The sequence below is a fragment of the Antedon mediterranea genome, chromosome 4, assembly GCF_964355755.1.
Source record: "Antedon mediterranea chromosome 4, ecAntMedi1.1, whole genome shotgun sequence".
Taxonomy (NCBI): Eukaryota; Metazoa; Echinodermata; class Crinoidea; order Comatulida; family Antedonidae; genus Antedon; species Antedon mediterranea.
Genome location: NC_092673.1, coordinates 32988749 through 33008362, shown reverse-complemented (window position 1 = coordinate 33008362; position 19614 = coordinate 32988749). Strand labels below are relative to the sequence as shown.

General features: G+C 31.4%; 2 protein-coding genes and 1 long non-coding RNA gene across 3 annotated transcripts; 2 read left to right on the top strand and 1 right to left on the bottom strand.

Annotated features, from left to right (window-relative positions):
• Positions 1–8: 8 nt before the first annotated feature.
• LOC140047824 (interferon-induced very large GTPase 1-like) lies at positions 9–2762 on the top strand. Its single transcript, XM_072092856.1, has one exon. It carries the CDS (start codon positions 9–11, stop codon positions 2760–2762), a length of 2754 nt encoding a protein of 917 aa, XP_071948957.1.
• Positions 2763–4544: 1782 nt separating this feature from the next.
• LOC140047346 (uncharacterized) lies at positions 4545–6969 on the bottom strand. The gene is made up of 4 exons (XR_011844932.1): positions 6754–6969; positions 5990–6147; positions 5528–5612; positions 4545–4961 (listed from the first exon to the last, which is right to left on the bottom strand). It is a non-coding gene; the product is annotated as an uncharacterized lncRNA (long non-coding RNA).
• Positions 6970–9763: 2794 nt separating this feature from the next.
• LOC140047823 (interferon-induced very large GTPase 1-like) lies at positions 9764–11656 on the top strand. Its single transcript, XM_072092855.1, has one exon. The coding sequence runs from the start codon at positions 9764–9766 to the stop codon at positions 11654–11656; it is 1893 nt and encodes a 630-aa protein (XP_071948956.1).
• Positions 11657–19614: the final 7958 nt, after the last annotated feature.

The following is a 19614-nucleotide window of genomic DNA, read 5'->3' as shown; positions in this document are numbered from 1 at the left end:
ATAAGCAGATGGTTGAACATCTAGGACTACAGAAATATTATCCCAGAAAACTAACTCGTAAAGAGGTAGTCTCCAAACATGTGATTTCACCAGATGAACTCAATGACGACCCAAGCAAAATACCTTGGTATATCTTACAAAATCTTATAATATGTAACTATGAAGGAAGATCATTTGATTTAGAAGAAATTCAATCTTGTTCACTTCTTTCTGTTCTACAAGACGAAAGCCCAAATCAAGGTAAACAAAACGGTCACGTGAGTCCATTAGACGCACTGGTGGCCATTTTGTTGTGTTGTGACAATTTTTTAACACAAATTTTGATTGAAAAATTGTCGCTATGTCAGTTAGCTATACCATTACTGGTCCCAGTGACGAACGTACAGGATAAACAATGGAAACTGATTGTCTGGGGAATGAGCACAATAACAAAAAATTGGAAAACAATATCAGGTTCGTCTTGTGAACGGTCAATGGTGGTAGAAAAGTTACCGATTGTTTCTGCTTTGCGATTAGGAAGACCTAAAATATCCAAATCAAAAATTGTCAACTGTGTCATTAATGAGCAGAAACATGATACTTTCTTTAATTATGGATGCAAAGGTGGTAATTTAGAACGAAAATTATCAAATGGGTTATTAGAAATAGCGTGGTACATTCCAACGCAGAATGGTACTGTTTCAGAAGCAATAGCTTTCATAAACCTACGAGGAAATGCATCGGATTTCCAACTTCAGACACAATTTTTATCAGAGATATCACTGGTCACTATTGCATTTGTTTCATGTGCTAACTTTAATGACCATGACGCTACGTTACTTAAATCATTGTACAGACAAATGGGTCACGTCATTTTTATCTTGGACGGCTCTGCTGGAGAAGTTTTAAAAAAAGTCTTACGTGAAATTCAAGAAAATTTTCGAGATGTGAACAAAGAGGTACAATGTATTAAGTCATTCAACAAAAACGAGCTGAAAATAAGTGCAGAAATTTGGAAACTGCTTAAATGTAATTTCAAGGGAAGTAACCGGGAAATTGTAGGCCTACATGATAGGAGTATCGAGGAGTGCATTGAAGTAGCAGACAAAATAAATTTCCACGTTGACGAATTTGATTGTTCAGAAGCAAAAAAGACAGTTGGTATGTTACTTAAGCTCGTCGAAAAAGAGGGGAAACATAAGGAACTGCCCTTGCAGATGATAACAGTGAAAATTGGAGACAAGAAAAAAGAACAGCGTCGGCTACTAGGAAAAGGAAATATGCAAATCGAGGTGTATGTTGAAAAGGTAAAGAAAGAGATAAACGACTTACGTAGTTTGCAATTAAATTTACACAGGGAACGCAAGGAACGCAGCCAAAGCACGTATATGTTGTTTAAACAGTCATTCAGCTACAAGACTATTGAAAGAAAATATTTCTTTGGATTAGTAAAGATAATGGCCGATAGATATAGCATTCAAAAGCTACAGCCGATACGTGAAGAGTACATAGCAAAGTGGAATGAATTATGTGACCACAACAAAGACAAACCAGAAACATCTAAACCAACATTGGAAACAATGAAATATAAACTTGATGAACTTGAACAGCAACTATCTCATGAATCTGTAGGATTGGAACATTTCACTAGAGAAATTGGACAGAATTACGAAATGTTATCAGCATTGAAATTACCAATATCTGACAGTGATTACTTAGCAGAAGTTACTGCTGAAATGTTAATACATGGATACCCTATTGAGCTGATGGATGGTGATGCAACCCACGTGCCTCTCACTTGGATTGAAGCCGTGTTCAATTCTCTTAAATACCAAGTTGGTAATAAAAAAGTGTTTGTGTTATCTGTACTGGGCATTCAAAGTAGCGGAAAATCAACCATGTTAAATGCTATGTTTGGTTTACAATTCTCTGTTAGTGCTGGAAGATGTACTAAAGGTATATTCGCCCAACTGGTATCGTTAGATAAAGGTTTAAGAGAAGAGACACAATGTGACTACATGCTTGTGGTTGACACTGAGGGTTTGCGGTCTCCTGAATTCACCAGCATTCAACAGGACACCAGTCGTGATAATGAACTTGCCACGCTAGTGATTGGATTAGGTGATCTTACCATAATAAATATTATGGGAGAAAACCCAACAGACATGCAAGACACACTTCAAATTGCTGTCCACGCTTTTATGAAAATCAATAATGTTAATATTAAACCCAGCTGCTTATTTGTACATCAAAATGTCACTGATGTCAGAGCATCTGATTTGAATACGAAACAAAAAAGACGTATGCGAGAAACATTGGATGAAATGACAAAAATTGCTGCGGCCGAAGAGAATTGCAGTGAAAAATATCGATCGTTTTCTGATGTCATTAACTTTCAAGAAAACAAACACATTATGTACATTTCCAGCCTTTGGCAAGGAGATCTACCAATGGCGCCCCCTAATCCTGGTTACAGCCAATGCATTCTTCAAGTAAAGAAACAAATCTTTGAATTCATGGAATATTCCGAACCTAAGCGTATAGCTGAGTTTCCAAAATTGCTACGCGATCTTTGGAATGCAATATTAGGTCAACATTTTGTATTCAGTTTCAAAAATTCTATCGAGATTCAAGCTTTTAACGCTTTGAATGTAGAATATGTGAAGCATGCCCGTACATTCAGAAGAAACGCACTGGAATACAGCTACGGACTCCAAATTGAATGTCAGAAACTCACAGCAGAAGAGATGAGGAAAGATGGACAGTACACAGCAAAATTCTGATTCTTGTTTTAAGAAAAAAAAAACTTGTTTCAAGCAAAATATTTCTTGAAACAAGTAAATTTTGACTTGTCCGTATTTCAATACTTTTTGGCTTACCAAGAATCGTAAAATTCTTAACAAGAATCACACAAATTCTTATCAAGAAAATTATTCTTACCAAGAAATAATACTTTAAGAACAATATTCTTACCAAGAATTTAATTGCTTTTTTAAGTCTTGTTTTAAGCAGTATCTGCCTTAAAATAAGTAACAATTTATCGATTTTTTAAAATAGAATTCTTGTTTCAAGCAATATTTTTCTTAAAATAAGTAAGAATATTCCGATTTGTATTTTTTTGAATTCTTGTTTCAAGCAATATATTTCTTAAAATAAGTAAGAATATTCCGATTTGTATTTTATAGAATTCTTGTTTCAAGCAATATATTTCTTAAAATAAGTAAGAATATTCCGATTTGTATTTTTTGAATTCTTGTTTCAAGCAAAATATTTCTTAAAATAAGTAAGAATATTCCGATTTTTATTTGTAGAATTCTTGTTTCAAGCAATATTTTTCTTAAAATAAGTAAGAATATTCCGATTTGTATTTTTTAGAATTCTTGTTTTAAGCAATATTTTTCTTAAAATAAGTAAGAATATTCCGATTTTTAATTTTAATATTCTTGTTTCAAGCAATATATTTCTTAAAATAAGTAAGAATATTCCGATTTGTATTTTTTGAATTCTTGTTTCAAGCAATATTTTTCTTAAAATAAGTAAGAATATTCCGATTTGTATTTTTTGAATTCTTGTTTCAAGCAATATTTTTCTTAAAATAAGTAAGAATATTCCGATTTGTATTTTTTGAATTCTTGTTTCAAGCAAAATATTTCTTAAAATAAGTAAGAATATTCCGATTTTTATTTGTAGAATTCTTGTTTCAAGCAATATTTTTCTTAAAATAAGTAAGAATATTCCGATTTGTATTTTTTAGAATTCTTGTTTTAAGCAATATTTTTCTTAAAATAAGTAAGAATATTTCGATTTTTAATTTTAATATTCTTGTTTCAAGCAATATATTTCTTAAAATAAGTAAGAATATTCCGATTTGTATTTTTTGAAATCTTGTTTCAAGCAATATTTTTCTTAAAATAAGTAAGAATATTCCGATTTGTATTTTTTGAATTCTTGTTTCAAGCAATATTTTTCTTAAAATAAGTAAGAATATTTTGATTTGTATTTTTTGAATTCTTGTTTCAAGCAATATATTTCTTAAAATAAGTAAGAATATTCCGATTTTTATTTGTAGAATTCTTGTTTCAAGCAATATTTTTCTTAAAATAAGTAAGAATATTCCGATTTATATTTTTAGTTTTCTTGTTTCAAGCAATATATTTCTTAAAATAAGTAAGAATATTCCGATTTTTTTTTGTAGAATTCTTGTTTCAAGCAAAACTTTTTTTAAAATAAGTAAACAAGAAGTCTATCAAATAAAAACCAGTAAATGTTTACTTATTTTAAGAAAAGTATTGCTTGAAACAAGAATTCTATCAAATTAAAATTCGTAAATTCTTACTTATATTGGGAAAAAAATTGCTTGAAACAAGAATTCTATAAAATATAAATCATTAAAAATTTATTTTAAGAACGATAAATGAATACTCATTTTAAGTAATATTTTACTTAAACAAATAAATTCAAGAATGTTATAAAACATAATATTAACAATACTGTTATTTTCATTAAGAACTACAATTTACATGACATTAGATACAATAATATATACAACTTCTTTAAAACAAACTTGTTTTTATTAATATTAAATGCCATCAAAAGAAAACTTAAAAACATTAAAATGGTAAAATACAAATTTCGTAAAATTCTTCTCCCGCACCTGGGCTTTAAACTATTAGGTGTCTTTAAATTTATTAATGTATACTAATGATGATTCAACAGCCTTTGTCAAGTGTACAGGTGTGTTTTCATCACAAATCACTAACTGTTAAAGGATAGTGAGGCCTACTTCTTTTCATTTTGGATAATCGAAATCCAGAAGGTAAAAAGTGGAGAGGAGAGTAACTAGAGCCTCATCTAATTTTGCTTTCTTTGTAGTTAGAATTGTTTGCTAAACTTTAATGTAGGCCATTTCTGTGTCCAAAAGCAATACCGGCATATTACCTGATCGGCGTGAAGACCAGGATTCTGGATCTTTATTCATGTTCCTAAAAATGAAAAGAGATTAATATAGTTTTAGTTATTACTGTATTTAAAATATGTGTAACATCATCAACTAATTGGGTACGGTGTGGTTTTAGAATCCTATATCTGGGGCGGTAAACACAAAAACATGACGCAATATTAGAACGGTGGTAAGAATAATTTTACATTATAAGACATAAGGGTGGGTGGAATATGCATTTGAACTTTTTAATCACAAACTTTGCCCTGTTTATACCGATCCCAAAGACAGGCCTGGCTGTATCTATTATTTTTAGTTAAATTATTAGGGTCTAAATTTATTTTTAATATTACTATTTAGGAAGACAATACGCAAAACGGTGCTCAATCCTGATTGATGTTTTTATTCTGTATCAATGTTTATAATAACAATCATACAATTAAATGTAAATTTTGTTTAATTGTTTGATTTTAATAAATTATTGTAAACATAGTATATACCTCGAATTTTAAGCTAAGATAAATTTGATTTTAAAAAAACACTTTAAGATATTTTTTTTTAATGTACATAATGTTACTTGTATTTTAAATTTTTAAAAACACTAAATACCTTCAAGGTCGGCAGACTTTTTTTGATGAGTTTTTCCCAACAAATATGTTTGACAGATTTGACAACATATGGGTTATCTTTGAACCTAACCAAAAATAACAAATTGAAAACATTATATTATATAAATTTATTTAAATGAGTGGAATAATGTATGGACATAAACTTGATATACTGTAGCTCAAATTTTTAATAATGTAGCCTACAGTTTTGTAGGTGGTCAATGTAAAAGGAAGGGGAAAGGGTGGGCTGGCCAGGAGAGCATTAATATGTCAAAAATTAATATTCATAAGTCATTTATTTAATTTTAGTTGTCAAAGGGAGGAGTGCATGACACTAGCTTGAGTCGAACCAAGCTGTTAAAAATACGTACACAATATGTACACGTATTTTCCTCACTACCATTGGTCCATTATAAAACTATTTATGAATAGATAAAAGTACAAAAACATACACTGTACTTACCAGATGGAGGACTGGTGTTTCTCTTTAAAATACCAAAATAAACTATATTATTCTCTTCTTTGGAAAAATTTGCTAAGCACTTTTTTAAAAAGCTTTCTTTTGTATTTCATTCCTCTTTGCCTAGTAATAATTAGTATCCTTCGAACTTCTTCAATTACCTAACAAATAATTTAAGATATTGTAAATAACACAGTTTTTTAAAAAGAAATTTAATATAACAATTTTAGTTATGCAGTACGTATGTTTTTTGTTTGTTTTTTTAGTATGTTTTTTTTAAATTTAGAGTTAAAAACATAAAGTTTCAATATTGATGTGATCACTTCGGGAATTACTTAGTGTGTACAATTAATTAAATATAAAGAGAAATGAGAAATATAATGACATTTAAAAACACTTCAAGTGTTTTTAAATGTCATTATATTTCTCATTGGAATATGTGTATATAAATAATACAGTATAATCCTTCGTAGATATTTCATGGCTACATTACAAAATAACTGTTACATTATAATTGTATTATCTATTAAGTATTATTAGGCCTTCCTTATACCTAGCTGAAATAGGTCCGACAATATTTGTCCCTTCTGTCAATGTCTGAACTAAAATGCTAAGCTAAACCTATACACCTGTCCGTCAGTACAGGCATAGTAGGCTAGCCTAGACCTACTAGTTCCAGGCCTACAGTATTACTAACTAGGAAGGAGCCTAGGGAGGCTAGGCCTAGACTGCTGGCAGATTAAAATATAATTATTAGGCCTACGAACCTGTTAAAATGTTGGCCACTTCTTCATCTATTTCTCGGATCTTCAACAAAGCGTCTTCCTTCGACATTATATTAGACTAATCTTACTAGGCCTATTGAAGCATTTAATATATAAATTGCGATGAAAGGTGTCTTTTACTTACAAACTCTAGATTTTGAATGATTACTTTAAAAAACCGTTGGCCATGATCCCGCCGGGAGCTAGGTCATCGACCACACACAGTGTTGTTTTTCAACTATAACCAAAAATTTATCGCTGGCCTTTTACCCAGAATGTATAAGGTCATTATACTGCTCAACGTTAAAGCATGGAGGTATAAACCTCCATGGTGGTTAAAGCAAATCTATAAAACGTCTGGACCAACAGTAATACGACAGACAATAATAATGACACATGTTTGTTGCAGTCCGAAAAAAAGCGATAAGTTGGTGCCAGTAAACTGAAGTAGGTACAGTATTTGCTACCCTATTTGCTAAGGCATTATAATTCAATTCATGGAAATACTCCGAATTTTCGAGTAACATGTGGAATTGGTGGTTCGCTGCCCGGCAAGCTTTGGAATTTACAATTCGTTTTACAAGCATGTCATAAGACGCCATTTTAAGGACGAGTATAACAATCGGCAACCTCCTGCAGTTGACGATGGAAACATCAGTATATAAGTATGCCTGGAGAAAACGAGGATGCCAATTGAGGATGAAGTAGAACTAGGCCTAGACTAGGAGACTGACGAAGTTAATGAAGAAAAAAACTATTATAACGGAGATGATTTATCAACTGACGATAGTAGTTAGTAGTGATAATTCTAGTATTGTTATACTGTTAATGATTGTTTAATATTAATTATCGTGTTGATGCTCAGCAAGAAGGCCTACTAACTAGAGGATGAACAAGCAGATAATAGTATAAAAAATGCTGATTTCTTTCTACTAAAATTAAAGGAGAGAAACAAGATTCCACAGGTAAGCCATTTTGCTTTAAAATTACAACAATTATGCATTTTAAACTATTTTTTATTAGAGAAATACGTCTATTTCCTAGGCCTTGCTGGTACTGTTATTATACAGGACTATTAGCTATAGTAACTATAGGACTTGGGTACTAGGCCTAGGCATTATACACTCTAAGTTTATGTTGCATTTTTTTGTGACCAATTTCATTGTTACAAATAACATTTTTTTTGTTAGGCTGCATATAGCTCCCCAACTAAAGCACAACTTAGTTTTTAAACATATTAAAACTTGAATATAAAAAATATTAAATCAATATTATTTTCTTTAGGTTGCAGTGCAATCGATTATTCAAAGCACAAACAGTTTGATTACCCAGATTCTTTCATCAGTTGAAACTGAAGTGCTAACTGCTCTACCGTTGTGTGAATATAAGGATATTGACAATCTATTTTAAGTAAAACATTTCTCAAAATAAGTATTTTTAAGAATATTAAAATAGAATTGACTTCAATTCAAGCAAAAATAGTCTTGATAGGATATAGTATGATATTGACTTCTTATCTTAAGTAAACCATTTCTCAAAATAAGTATTTTTAAAAATATTGCGAATCTCAATTTAAGCAAAAATAGTCTTGATAAGATAGTATGATATTGACTTCTTATTTTAAGTAAAACATTTCTCAAAATAAGTATTTTAAAGAATATTGCGAATCTTGATTCAAGTAAAAATAGTCTTGATAAGATAGTATGATATTGACTTCTTATTTTAAGTAAAACATTTCTCAAAATCAGAATATTGCGAATCTGAATTCAAGCAAAAATAGTCTTGATAGGATAGTATGATATTGACGTCTTATTTTAAGTAAAACATTTTTCAAAATAAGTATTTTTTAAAATATTGCGAATCTCAATTTAAGCAAAAATAGTCTTGATAAGATAGTATGATATTGACTTCTTATTTTAAGTAAAACATTTCTCGAAATAAGTATTTTTAAGAATATTGCGAATCTTGATTCAAGTAAAAATAGTCTTGATAAGATAGTATGATATTGACTTCTTATTTTAAGTAAAACATTTCTCAAAATAAGTATTTTTAAAAATATTGCGAATCTCAATTTAAGCAAAAATAGTCTTGATAAGATAGTATGATATTGACTTCTTATTTTAAGTAAAACATTTCTCAAAATAAGTATTTTTAAGAATATTGCGAAACCTAATTTAAGAAACTTTGTCTTACCTAGAAAAATATTTATTGTTTTAAGTAATTTTTAGAATTCATCAATCTTGATTTAAGAAAAATTATTCTTGATAGGGATAAATATAATATTGATTTCTTATTTTAAGTAAAATACTTTTCAAATTAAGTATTTTCAAATCTTGTTTTAAGCAAAACTATTCTTAATAAAAAGAGAATGATATTGACTTCTTATTTTAAGTAAAATATTTCTTGTAATAAGCATTTTCAAGAATATTGCGAATCTTGATTCAAGTAAAAATAATCTTGATAAGGGTAGTGTGAAATTGACTTCTTATTTTAAGTAAAATATTTCTCAAAACAAGTATTTTCAAGACTATTGCGAAACCTAATTTAAGAAACTTTGTCTTACCTAGAAAAATAATGATTGTTTTAAGTAATTTTTATAATTCATCAATCTTGATTTAAGAAAAATTATTCTTGATAGGGATAAATAAAATATAGATTTCTTATTTTAAGTAAAATACTTTTCAAATTAAGTATTTTCAAATCGTGTTTTAAGCAAAACTATTCTTAATAAGAAGAGAATGATATTGACTTCTTATTTTAAGTAAAATATTTCTTGTAATAAGCATTTTCCAGAATATTGCAAAACTTAATTTAAGAAAATGTGTCTTTTCTAGAAAATTATTTCTTGTTTTAAGTAATTTTAAATCTTGACAAGAAAAAAAATACTTATTTTAAGAATTTTTTCTTAAAACAAGATTTTTTTTTCTTGCTTAGAATTTCAAATTTTGCTGTGTATATCTTGGACAGTTATTTACAGGAATTAGAAGAAGACATCCACAGATTTAAATCAAGCATGGCAATTTATTTTACAAAAGAAACAAAAACATGTCAATGGGAAGGTAAAATGGACATTCAAGTCAGTGGTCTTTGTGAGGAAATAAAAGCTGAAATAAGGAACTCATTTATTTCTTCTGGAAATAAAATTATCAAAAGAGCTAGCATTGATGCTGACATTAAAATGTACAATAAAGATATTTATCAAAAAGCTAACAAACTTGCCGACAAGTATCGAAATCAACAACTACCTAATTGGCAACTCGAACGAGAATTTGCTACAAACTGGAAAACGTGGGTTTCAGACATACCAGGAGATGATAGACACGTAGATGTACACATGTCATTTCAATTGGTCACCGTCAAATGTTTCTTAGGAAACGATCAATCAGAAGTTAAAAGTATATTGCAGTCTGAAACGTTTAATACTGACGTACTTAAAACTGATTTGTCTTTAGATATCAATCATCCGGTTAAACAAACACCAATAAAACAAGCTTTTAAATCAATTGGTAAAACAGTGTTCAGTAGCAACAAAGCATATGTAAATAAGGCTAATAGTGCTAAAGAAATAATTGTAAATAAATTTAAAACAAAAATCACAAAGCTTGAACAGAATGGAAGAAGTTACACTATACAACTGGGATGTGAACTTCTTAGTGATTTGCTTAGTGATTTGGGAAAGATAGAATTAGATGAGAACGTTCACGTTACCGTGAAAGGAAAGATTCGACTAGCCGTGTGCAATTACAAGGTAAAACTCATACCCATCTTAACAAATATGCAGAAACAATACAAGCGGGAAAATGATCCGAGAATATACATGGAGTCTCAAAAAGAAGGATTGTGGCAAATGTTTAAAGAAGAATGTAATGATGTGCACGTAACTGATAAAGTGGCGTCGGCTACATCTCGATGGATTGCAAGTGCTATTAAAACAGCTCTTCCAGAAAAATGCAAACGTGGAGTAATTGATAAACTGAAAGCCAACAAAGGTTTTTCAAGTAAGATGTCTGTCCATGCATGGATGCTGGTTGAAATAGCAGAAACGGGCGATTTCCATTCATTTGAGAAGTACTTATCTAATCCAATACTGAGCATCAAAATGTTCACTTCTGAACAAATAGAGAAAATGTGTTTCCAGAAGGATGATAACACTAGTAGTTCTGCAATACAAGATATATATCATAATAAAGTTCAGGACATATTAAATGGATTCAAAGAAGCTATCCGTGCATTAAGTGCGAAAGGTTCTATTACAATGAAATCATGGTGGCCAACCTTTCTTGGACACATTGATAAAGAGTTATGCGTCAAAACAGACATTATGTTTTTTGATGAGGACAGAGATTTGGATTTGAAAATCCTTAGCGATAAACTGTTATTGGAACTAAACGTCATCAAAGATACAATTATTAATGCTTATGATACGAGCATTTTCAGTGAAATACGCACATCCTGTTGTAATTTCTTTACAGCTGATCTACTAGCTTGCCAGGAGGCGTGTCCATTTTGTGAAGCACTATGCGACCTTCATGGCCCACATGATCACCATCGTTCAGATTGTCACAGACCGAAAGGGGTCGCCGCATATAGGTGGAATGAGTCAAGAAAACTCACCACAGATGTATGCACAACTTCTTTATTGGCTAATGGCCGCTTTTGTAACAAGAACACAAACAACGAATGGGTCAATTACAGAGATTATAGGAATGTGAATGACTACTACGCATCGTGGAAAATTGAACCACTTGAAGGCGAGTCACAGAAGTTTTGGAAATGGTTTATGGCAACATACAATACTGAACTTGCTGAATACTACAACGCTAAGGAGGCTGATATTCCAGACGGATGGAAGGATATTACAATGGAAGAAGCAAAAGAAGATATGAAAAAATGTTACGATATTTAAATAACCAACAAAATTGTTAAGATTGATTGGTAAATTCCGACTATTCCTCAAATGCTAATGAACGTGTACCGACTCCATTATTACCATGTATACATTTTTGCACAGTACAGCATGTAGGATTTCCATGACATTTTGAATATTACACTTTGTGTATAATAACAGGAATTTTGAGTTTTTGGAAGATTGTCTAATAAGTCATTACAAAATGTCATTTATACCGACGTTCCGCAAACTATGGACCGTGGCCCAAATTTGGGAAGCGAAATAATTTTGAAAGGCCGCGGAGTAGTGGCTTATGAAATTGTGAAAACAAACATTATTTGATGTTGCTTAAAATGTTTGATGTGCGGCTTGTTACCCTCCAAAAAATACAATGCAATTTTCTGGGACCTAAAATGTTCTTACATCAGCCTCAACCGTTGGGGCTGAGGTGTCATGGTCTTTCATTACATTCATTTCGTTGGTGCTGCTGGGAGAAGTTGCGCCGCAGGTTGGTCCCGGGAAGAGGATTTTAGCCTGCGAGATAAAACGTTTGCTGAACGCTGATTTATACAGTATACCCCCATCTCAATAGAAGCCGATCTAGGGACACCATGGCAATCTATCCCGATCTGCAAATAGGGGAGAATCGGCTTCAATTTCTATCTTTAGACGCCTGGAAGCACTCTACTACGCGGGTACTGAAGAAGACGACAGAACCCAGATCCAGATACGATGAGGAAGACATAGTTACGGCCAAGCCCCGTTATTAAAGATTGGCCCCGCTAGTACTGGGCTTCTGGGCCGATTGTTCCAGCGTGTGCGATCGGCGCTGCACAGCCATGGACGCAGTCGAAACGGCCTGCTAGCGTGTCCAAAAAGGAGGCGCTTCTGCCCCGGTTCTACCCCGTTATAGGCGATTGAGTCCCGTTGGACCCCCGTAAATGGAGATTGTACGACGACAGTCGACCAAGACTGGCCCCGATGTCGCCACGTAAATTTTGGACATGTTTTGGACTATGCCGTTCCATCCCGATCATAGACGCTACGTCCCGTAACCACTACGCTACAGCCGATCTAGCAAGATCCGGGCAGATTTGGCCATCGTAGTACAATCGCTTTCTATTGAGATGGGGATAGTATCATAAATTGAATTTTACAACTGTATTTTAATGTAGTGAAGTACTAAATACTTAGGTAGTGATAATTTTGAAACTTATAATACATTATTTAAATGCATAATCCATAATACACTATCCATAATACACTATTATATAATCCTAATACAGGTAATATATCAATGTTTACTTATTATGAAGGTGGTCCATCCAACTGAAGCTGATCATTAGTGATCATCAGAACAATACAATTTAAAAACACGACACCTATAACAGTTAAGAACAATTAAATATAACATTTGACGGCATATCCTTGCGTTTTAATTTGATCATTGCCATATCACAATTATATTTTTCATTAAAACATTTTAATGAACTTATTTTTTGTATCGTCATTATCTAATTCAGTGATGAATGTTTTCAATAATATTACTGTGCAAATTGTGTAGCATTAAGTAATGTTAGCATTATATATTACATTGGAACAACGTCTATAGTAAACCTTTTTCGCATATAAAAAGAGAAATAGTTATTTTGCTGTTACCACTACTCAAATTTAAATGTATATTTTAATTATTTTATATTATTGTACTTGAGCCAGTGGCCTACATATTATTGAATAAATGAATGAATGTATGAATATATTTTTTAATACAAATTTAAATTTAGAATTAGAAAAATAAATAATTTGTTCGCATATAATTGTGTAATAATCATTCACTCGCATTATTAAATCTCTCGTATATTATTACCATTATCCACACTCGTACGTTGTATCCACTTGCAATTATATCCATTCACATTTATTGTACAATTCGTATATCATTAGTATTAGTTAACTTGCCATGGTGAATTAACAAAATATATTTTTTAATGTTGTTTTTACATTTGATTAACATAATTTGAGTTCGTTGTTTTTTCTTATAATTTTCGTAATTAATATTTTTTTAATGGTGTAATGGTAATATTGTATAGTTGTAGGCTAATATAGTTGCATTGTGATATTGTATTATTTTTAATGTATACCTACATATTGTAGATTACTTATATTATTGTATAATAATTATTCTTTCGTTTAATGTGTTAATGTGCATAATGTAATGTTTCTAAGTTTGTAGTAGACTTATGCTTTTAATTCTCTGTTTAGAAATACTGTATTCATTTTAATGACTTTGAGAAAAATAAGTAACAATTTTTAACTATTTTTGATAAATGTTTGCAATTAGTTAAGCTTTGCCAGTTCATTGAAGGATTTATGAACAATAATGATATTATTATTACTGTTTCCTCGTGAGATCGCTTATAGTCGATCTTGCCAGTTATTGTTTGTCATTAATTTTTACGTAGCGCCATCAGCGGAAGTTTTTTTTAAATATAGTATAGTTATGGCACGCCATATATGCCAAAATGGTTTTCTTTTCTTATTATTAATTAAGCCGAATTGCCGTACGTCTAGAACTTAGACTAGAGATCGCTGTTTTACTTTACCTCTGGTGTATCATCATAACAGCCAGTATATTACTATATTCAAATTTGCTTTAATGATAAATGTATAACTAGCCTACCGTAATTAATCGAAATGCTGTAGTTTAGGTGATGTGTTGTTACTACGTGTACTGACCATAGGTTCAAATTAGTGGTAAGCCTATTACTTTAGTATTTTAAAATATATACTCAGAAACAATAATCTTATAAACTATGTTGTTTGGTGATTTGGTTTGAAAAATAACTTGTGCTTTTAGAATTAGAATAACGTTCTACGTGTGTGTTTTATTGTGTTAGTATGAAGCAGTAACTAGTGAGTAGAAAAAAAACCATGTAGAAAATTAAATGAATGCATTACTATAAATTTATATTTAGATTTGTATAAATACAAAGTAACAGGATTAAAGTTTTACCATGTTAATTATGACGACGGGAAAATGCAGACAAAATTGACAGATAAACCTTTAAAAAGCTGAAAACACAATCCGACTGCATAAATAAGAACGAAAACAACGAAATGAGTTGACGAGTAACATATAATAACAATGATGGTCGGGATGGTTTCTGCTGTGTTATAAACAAGTCACTGAAACTAAATTTGAACATGACGATAAATAGAACGCTATAGAAGATAATCATGTTGAGGGAAAAGACGGTGGTGGGATGATACAATTTGTTAAAGGAAGTAGGAAGGAAGGGAGAGAAAACCAGAGTAGAAAAAAGTACATTTATCACTTTTTAAGTTTAGTTACATACGCCATGCGTAAACGGTGAACCACAACTTTCATAAGAGTACACTGCATGCCGGAAAAGGGTATATATGGCACAAGGTCAACTTGACATAGTTATGTCCGTCCTGGCGTGCCATAGGTATAGTATCTCCCAGCCACCATTGTTAAGCAATCAAACCATTGGAAAAGATAGGTTATCAAACCCTTTTGATAGTGGTGCTGTATAGGCCTATCAATACGTTTAAAGTGTACATTTGTGTGAAATTGTATGTATTTTGTGTTAAAATATGGTGGCCGGCGATGGAAACTAGGCGGCAGCACAACATTGTGCCAGACGATTCTGGACAAAATTATACCTAATCTTCACCAAAGAAACCATAGAAAGGAAAAAGGGAAATATGCTTGGCAAATGGATTTATGCCAGATTATGCTAGATGTTCAAAAATTATGTTTAGAATTATTGCTAGATGGATCAAAATTATGCTAGATAGCATAATTATGCTAGATTTGCTCACTATGGGTTAAAATCAAAACGATATTTGTTCGCATGAATGCTTATTTTGACCAAACCTAAATAATCCGATACAAGAAATAATTCTCCTGATGAGGCATACTAATTTCTTAAATCTAGTCTCATTTGATTGGCTGTTTGAATGTTGTGTATATTTGCTAAAATTTGATTGGTGCCTCTTCTATCCTCTTATATATCTATAAACTTTACTGTCTGCTGACTTTACACTGCAATAATCTAAGTATGACCTGTGTAATGATCTTCTATCTAATAAAACTTTTGGGGGATTTTCGTGATGATGATAATATATGTCAATCTGAGTGTAATTAGCTACAACCATATCATTTTAAGTAAACATTAACACAGAAATTCAACGTTATCACATATTTTGAATAAATCAAACAAAGCAACTAGCATTGTTGCAAAGCATGCAGAAGTTGACAAAAGTTTGTCAGTGCGTTTGTGTTCAGGTTTTAATCAGCCGCAAACATTGATCACACGCAATATAATTTCAACATATCAACTTTATACAGACATTATTTGCAGAGCTGTCAACGTTTGATAGTTCATCTGTCTTCTTGTTCTAATCAACCAACATCATTACAAAACATGCCAAAGACGGCCAAAACGAGATATTGTACTTTATTTATCACAAAAATATACTCAACGGTAAACGTCCTTATCGAATACGACAATTTTGTTTAACGAATTATTTCATGTTGAGCGAAATAAGAATTCATGTGATTAAATGCGAAAATATTTCTGTTTTTACTACTACTAAGATAGGCTTAGATATATTTTAAAATATATGATCATAAACAATAATCGTATACTAACTAAAACTGTTTGTTGATTTGATTTGAAAAATAAATTGTTCTTTTAGAATTAGAATCACGTTCTGTGTGTGATTTATTGGTTTATTTTGTTAGTAGGAAGCATTAAGTATAGTGAGGAGTCAAAAAAACATGAATAAATAAATAATTTCTCTATGCTTGTAAATATATATTTTGATCTTACGACAAAAAGGACGACGACAATAATGCAGACAAAATTAAACTAAACCATAAAAAATAAAAACAAAAGTGCCTGCCAAATAATTCCAAACAAACGAAAACGTGATGTGTGACGACTAAACAAAATCAAGGGATGGCTTTCGGCACTTTATTTTAAAAAAGTCACTGAAACTAATTTGAACATGACGATAAATAGAACGCTATAGAAGAAAATAATGTTGAGGGGAAGAAGGTTGGGGGTGAATTATACTCCTTTTAAAAGTTTAAAATGAGGAGTGGAAAAAAAGTGGAAAAAACCAGCGAAAAAAGATCGTAAACAACTGTTGGATTTGAAGGCTTTGTCGATCACCTTTGAAGTTGATTTGAATACGACATGCGAGTATACAGTTCACCACAACTCAACATAGTACAAGTGCAGGAGAAGAATTTACGGTATCTCTACTGTTTTTAAGTCGTAACACCGTAGTATATTTTGTGGTGGTTGGTGCATATCCATATAATAATAAGTGTTATACATTTTGTCTGAACTGTTATGTTGGCTTTTTTTAAATAAAACAAACTCATTCCAGGTTTAAACGGTTATTTTTATTATCGCATGAATGCTTATTCACGTGCTTCCAACATGAAACAGTTAAAGACATTATAATTAACTTAATAATGCGTGCTGATGCTAGCAAACACATTCTCATTTGATTGGCTGCTTGAATGACGTGTAATTATTTGCTGCAATCTGATTGGCTTGCCTTTTTTTCGGTAGAATCAGTGACATTAGAGCTTACTGTCTGTTAACATGGCACTGCAATTAACAAGTTATAACTTGTGTAATTTTCCGATAAAAACTTTTGGGGGGATTTCTTGTAATGCTATTAATATATGCCAATCTGGGTGTAATCAGACGCAACACCTACACCTAAGGCTATTAAGTAAACATTAACACAGAAAAGCAACGTTATCACATTTGAAACAAATCAAACAAAGTAACCAGCATTGTTGCAAAACATACGAATTTGTATCAGTTTTGCAATCGAAGCAAACGTTCATCACGGGTTGATATAGGCCTAATATTCAAAATCTACCAACTTTATACAGACTTTAATATATTTTGTTCACCAAATGATAACTCAACCAAAAAGTAGAATCAACAAACATCATTACAAAGCATCAAGAAGTTACCGAAAAGTTTTTTTTTATCAGTCCTAAAGTTGTGATTATACCACGCAACTTGTTATTGAGAATGTGCTTTTAATCTCCCTCAGTAACTGTAATAGTGCTCTCTTAGAAGAAATAACCATGGCGAAAACATTTACCCAATCTACCAAAAAATTCATTTAGACAGACATTCACCCTCCCAAAAGGAACATGAAATGTGGGTTTAGTTCTTAAAATTACAATCAAAATTACTATGTACAGAATCATTAAGAATGTTAAGATCAAGGTAAACATTTATCTGAATTTATTGGCTCAGTTTTGTGAGAGATCAAAACGCATGAAACGATGATGGAACCTTTCTATACAATTGACATGAACCAAACTAATTGTTATAATTAACAGAACCGAAATAAAGAGAAGGTTGAATTAGCATCTGATAAAGAGTTTTGGTTTGGGATGGAGATCTTTACAGTTTCTCCACTTGAGTTCCAACACACGGTTTACCTTTTAACGGTTTCGTTAACATGAACAGAAAAATTATGTTTAGAGTCAACATAAACCTCAAGAACTTTTTGAATAGGAACACTTTGAATACAATTATCAGTAAAGGTATAATAAAAAAAATAGGAGCTTTCTTAAGAGTAATACCTAAGATTTTACACTTCTCGGAGTTCCAATCCCCACCTCTGTGACCATTCACACAATCGGTGAAGGTAATCTTGAAGGAGACTTGGATCTGGAAATATTTAATAATAATAATAACATAATTTTCGATCGCACGATTTTGACGTGCACGTATCTTGTTATTCAGTTAAATTCAATTATTTTATTTCGTCAAGCACTCGAAAATAGTCTTGCTGGTCACGTATATAAAAACATTAAAAATACGATAAAATGTGTAAAATACAAACAGTACGACACCAAGGGGTAAAATACAAAAGCAAGCACAGCAAAAGCAATACAAAATTACATAAGGTTAAAACATGGCAATAGTGAAAATATCATACAAATGTAGAGATACGTACACACGTCACGATCTTGACGTGCACATGTGGTGTTATTTCATTTAGAGTTCATGAAAATGAATTTTTACAATTCCTAATCACAAACACATTTAAAAGAGCTGTCCATATAATTTTAACTAATGCGTGAGGTAGCTTCAGTCAGAACACAATGCTTTTAGAATTAGAATTAAGTTCCGTGTGTTTGCTTTATTGGTTTATTGTGTTAGAGCAGTAGACCTAGGTAGTGAGGAGACAAAAAACATCAACAGAATAAAAAAAAACATAATTTCTCTATGCTTGTATGTTTATATGTACTATGTATAAATACAAAGTCTTATATTTAAAGTTCAACAATGTTAAGACAACAATGACAACGACTCTCATGGACAGAAGAGGTTGCGCCGTAGTTGGAAGCACTGACACGAGGGGACCCTTTGAGGAGAAGAATGTTGTTGAAAAGGAGCAACATCAAAGTTAACAGCGCTATTGCAGATATGTCGCTATCTAAATCTTCACGAATTAATATTATTAATTACAGATAAACCTAAAAATAAACATAAAACAAACGAAAACAACGAAATAAAGTGACGAGTAAGATAAAATAAAAGTAATGGAAATCATCATCGGGATGGTTTCCACCGTGCATAAAACAAGTACTAAATTTGACCATGATGATAACGAGAGCATTAAAGAATAAAACAATATTGAGGGGAAGAGGGTTAAAAAGAGGACTCTAGAAAGAAAAATACAGAGTAAAAATAACGTACAAAATCGTAGAGTTTGAAAAACAGTCTATCAACTTTGAGGTGGTAAATACTGCATTCATGAGGAGTACAAGTGCCGGCCAGGAGAAGAAGTTCTCCCCATTTATAAGGTAGTAGTAAGATGTAAAAGGATATTTTATCGAACACTTTGCCTATGTGTGGAATTTATGTTGCCTGTATTTTCAGTTTAAAATCAAAATCGCA

Excerpts from the sequence above, each read along its gene's own strand:
- LOC140047823 (XM_072092855.1), top strand. The coding sequence starts at position 9,764 with ATGGCAATTTATTTTACAAAAGAAACAAAAACATGTCAATGGGAAGGT.
- LOC140047824 (XM_072092856.1), top strand. The coding sequence starts at position 9 with ATGGTTGAACATCTAGGACTACAGAAATATTATCCCAGAAAACTAACT.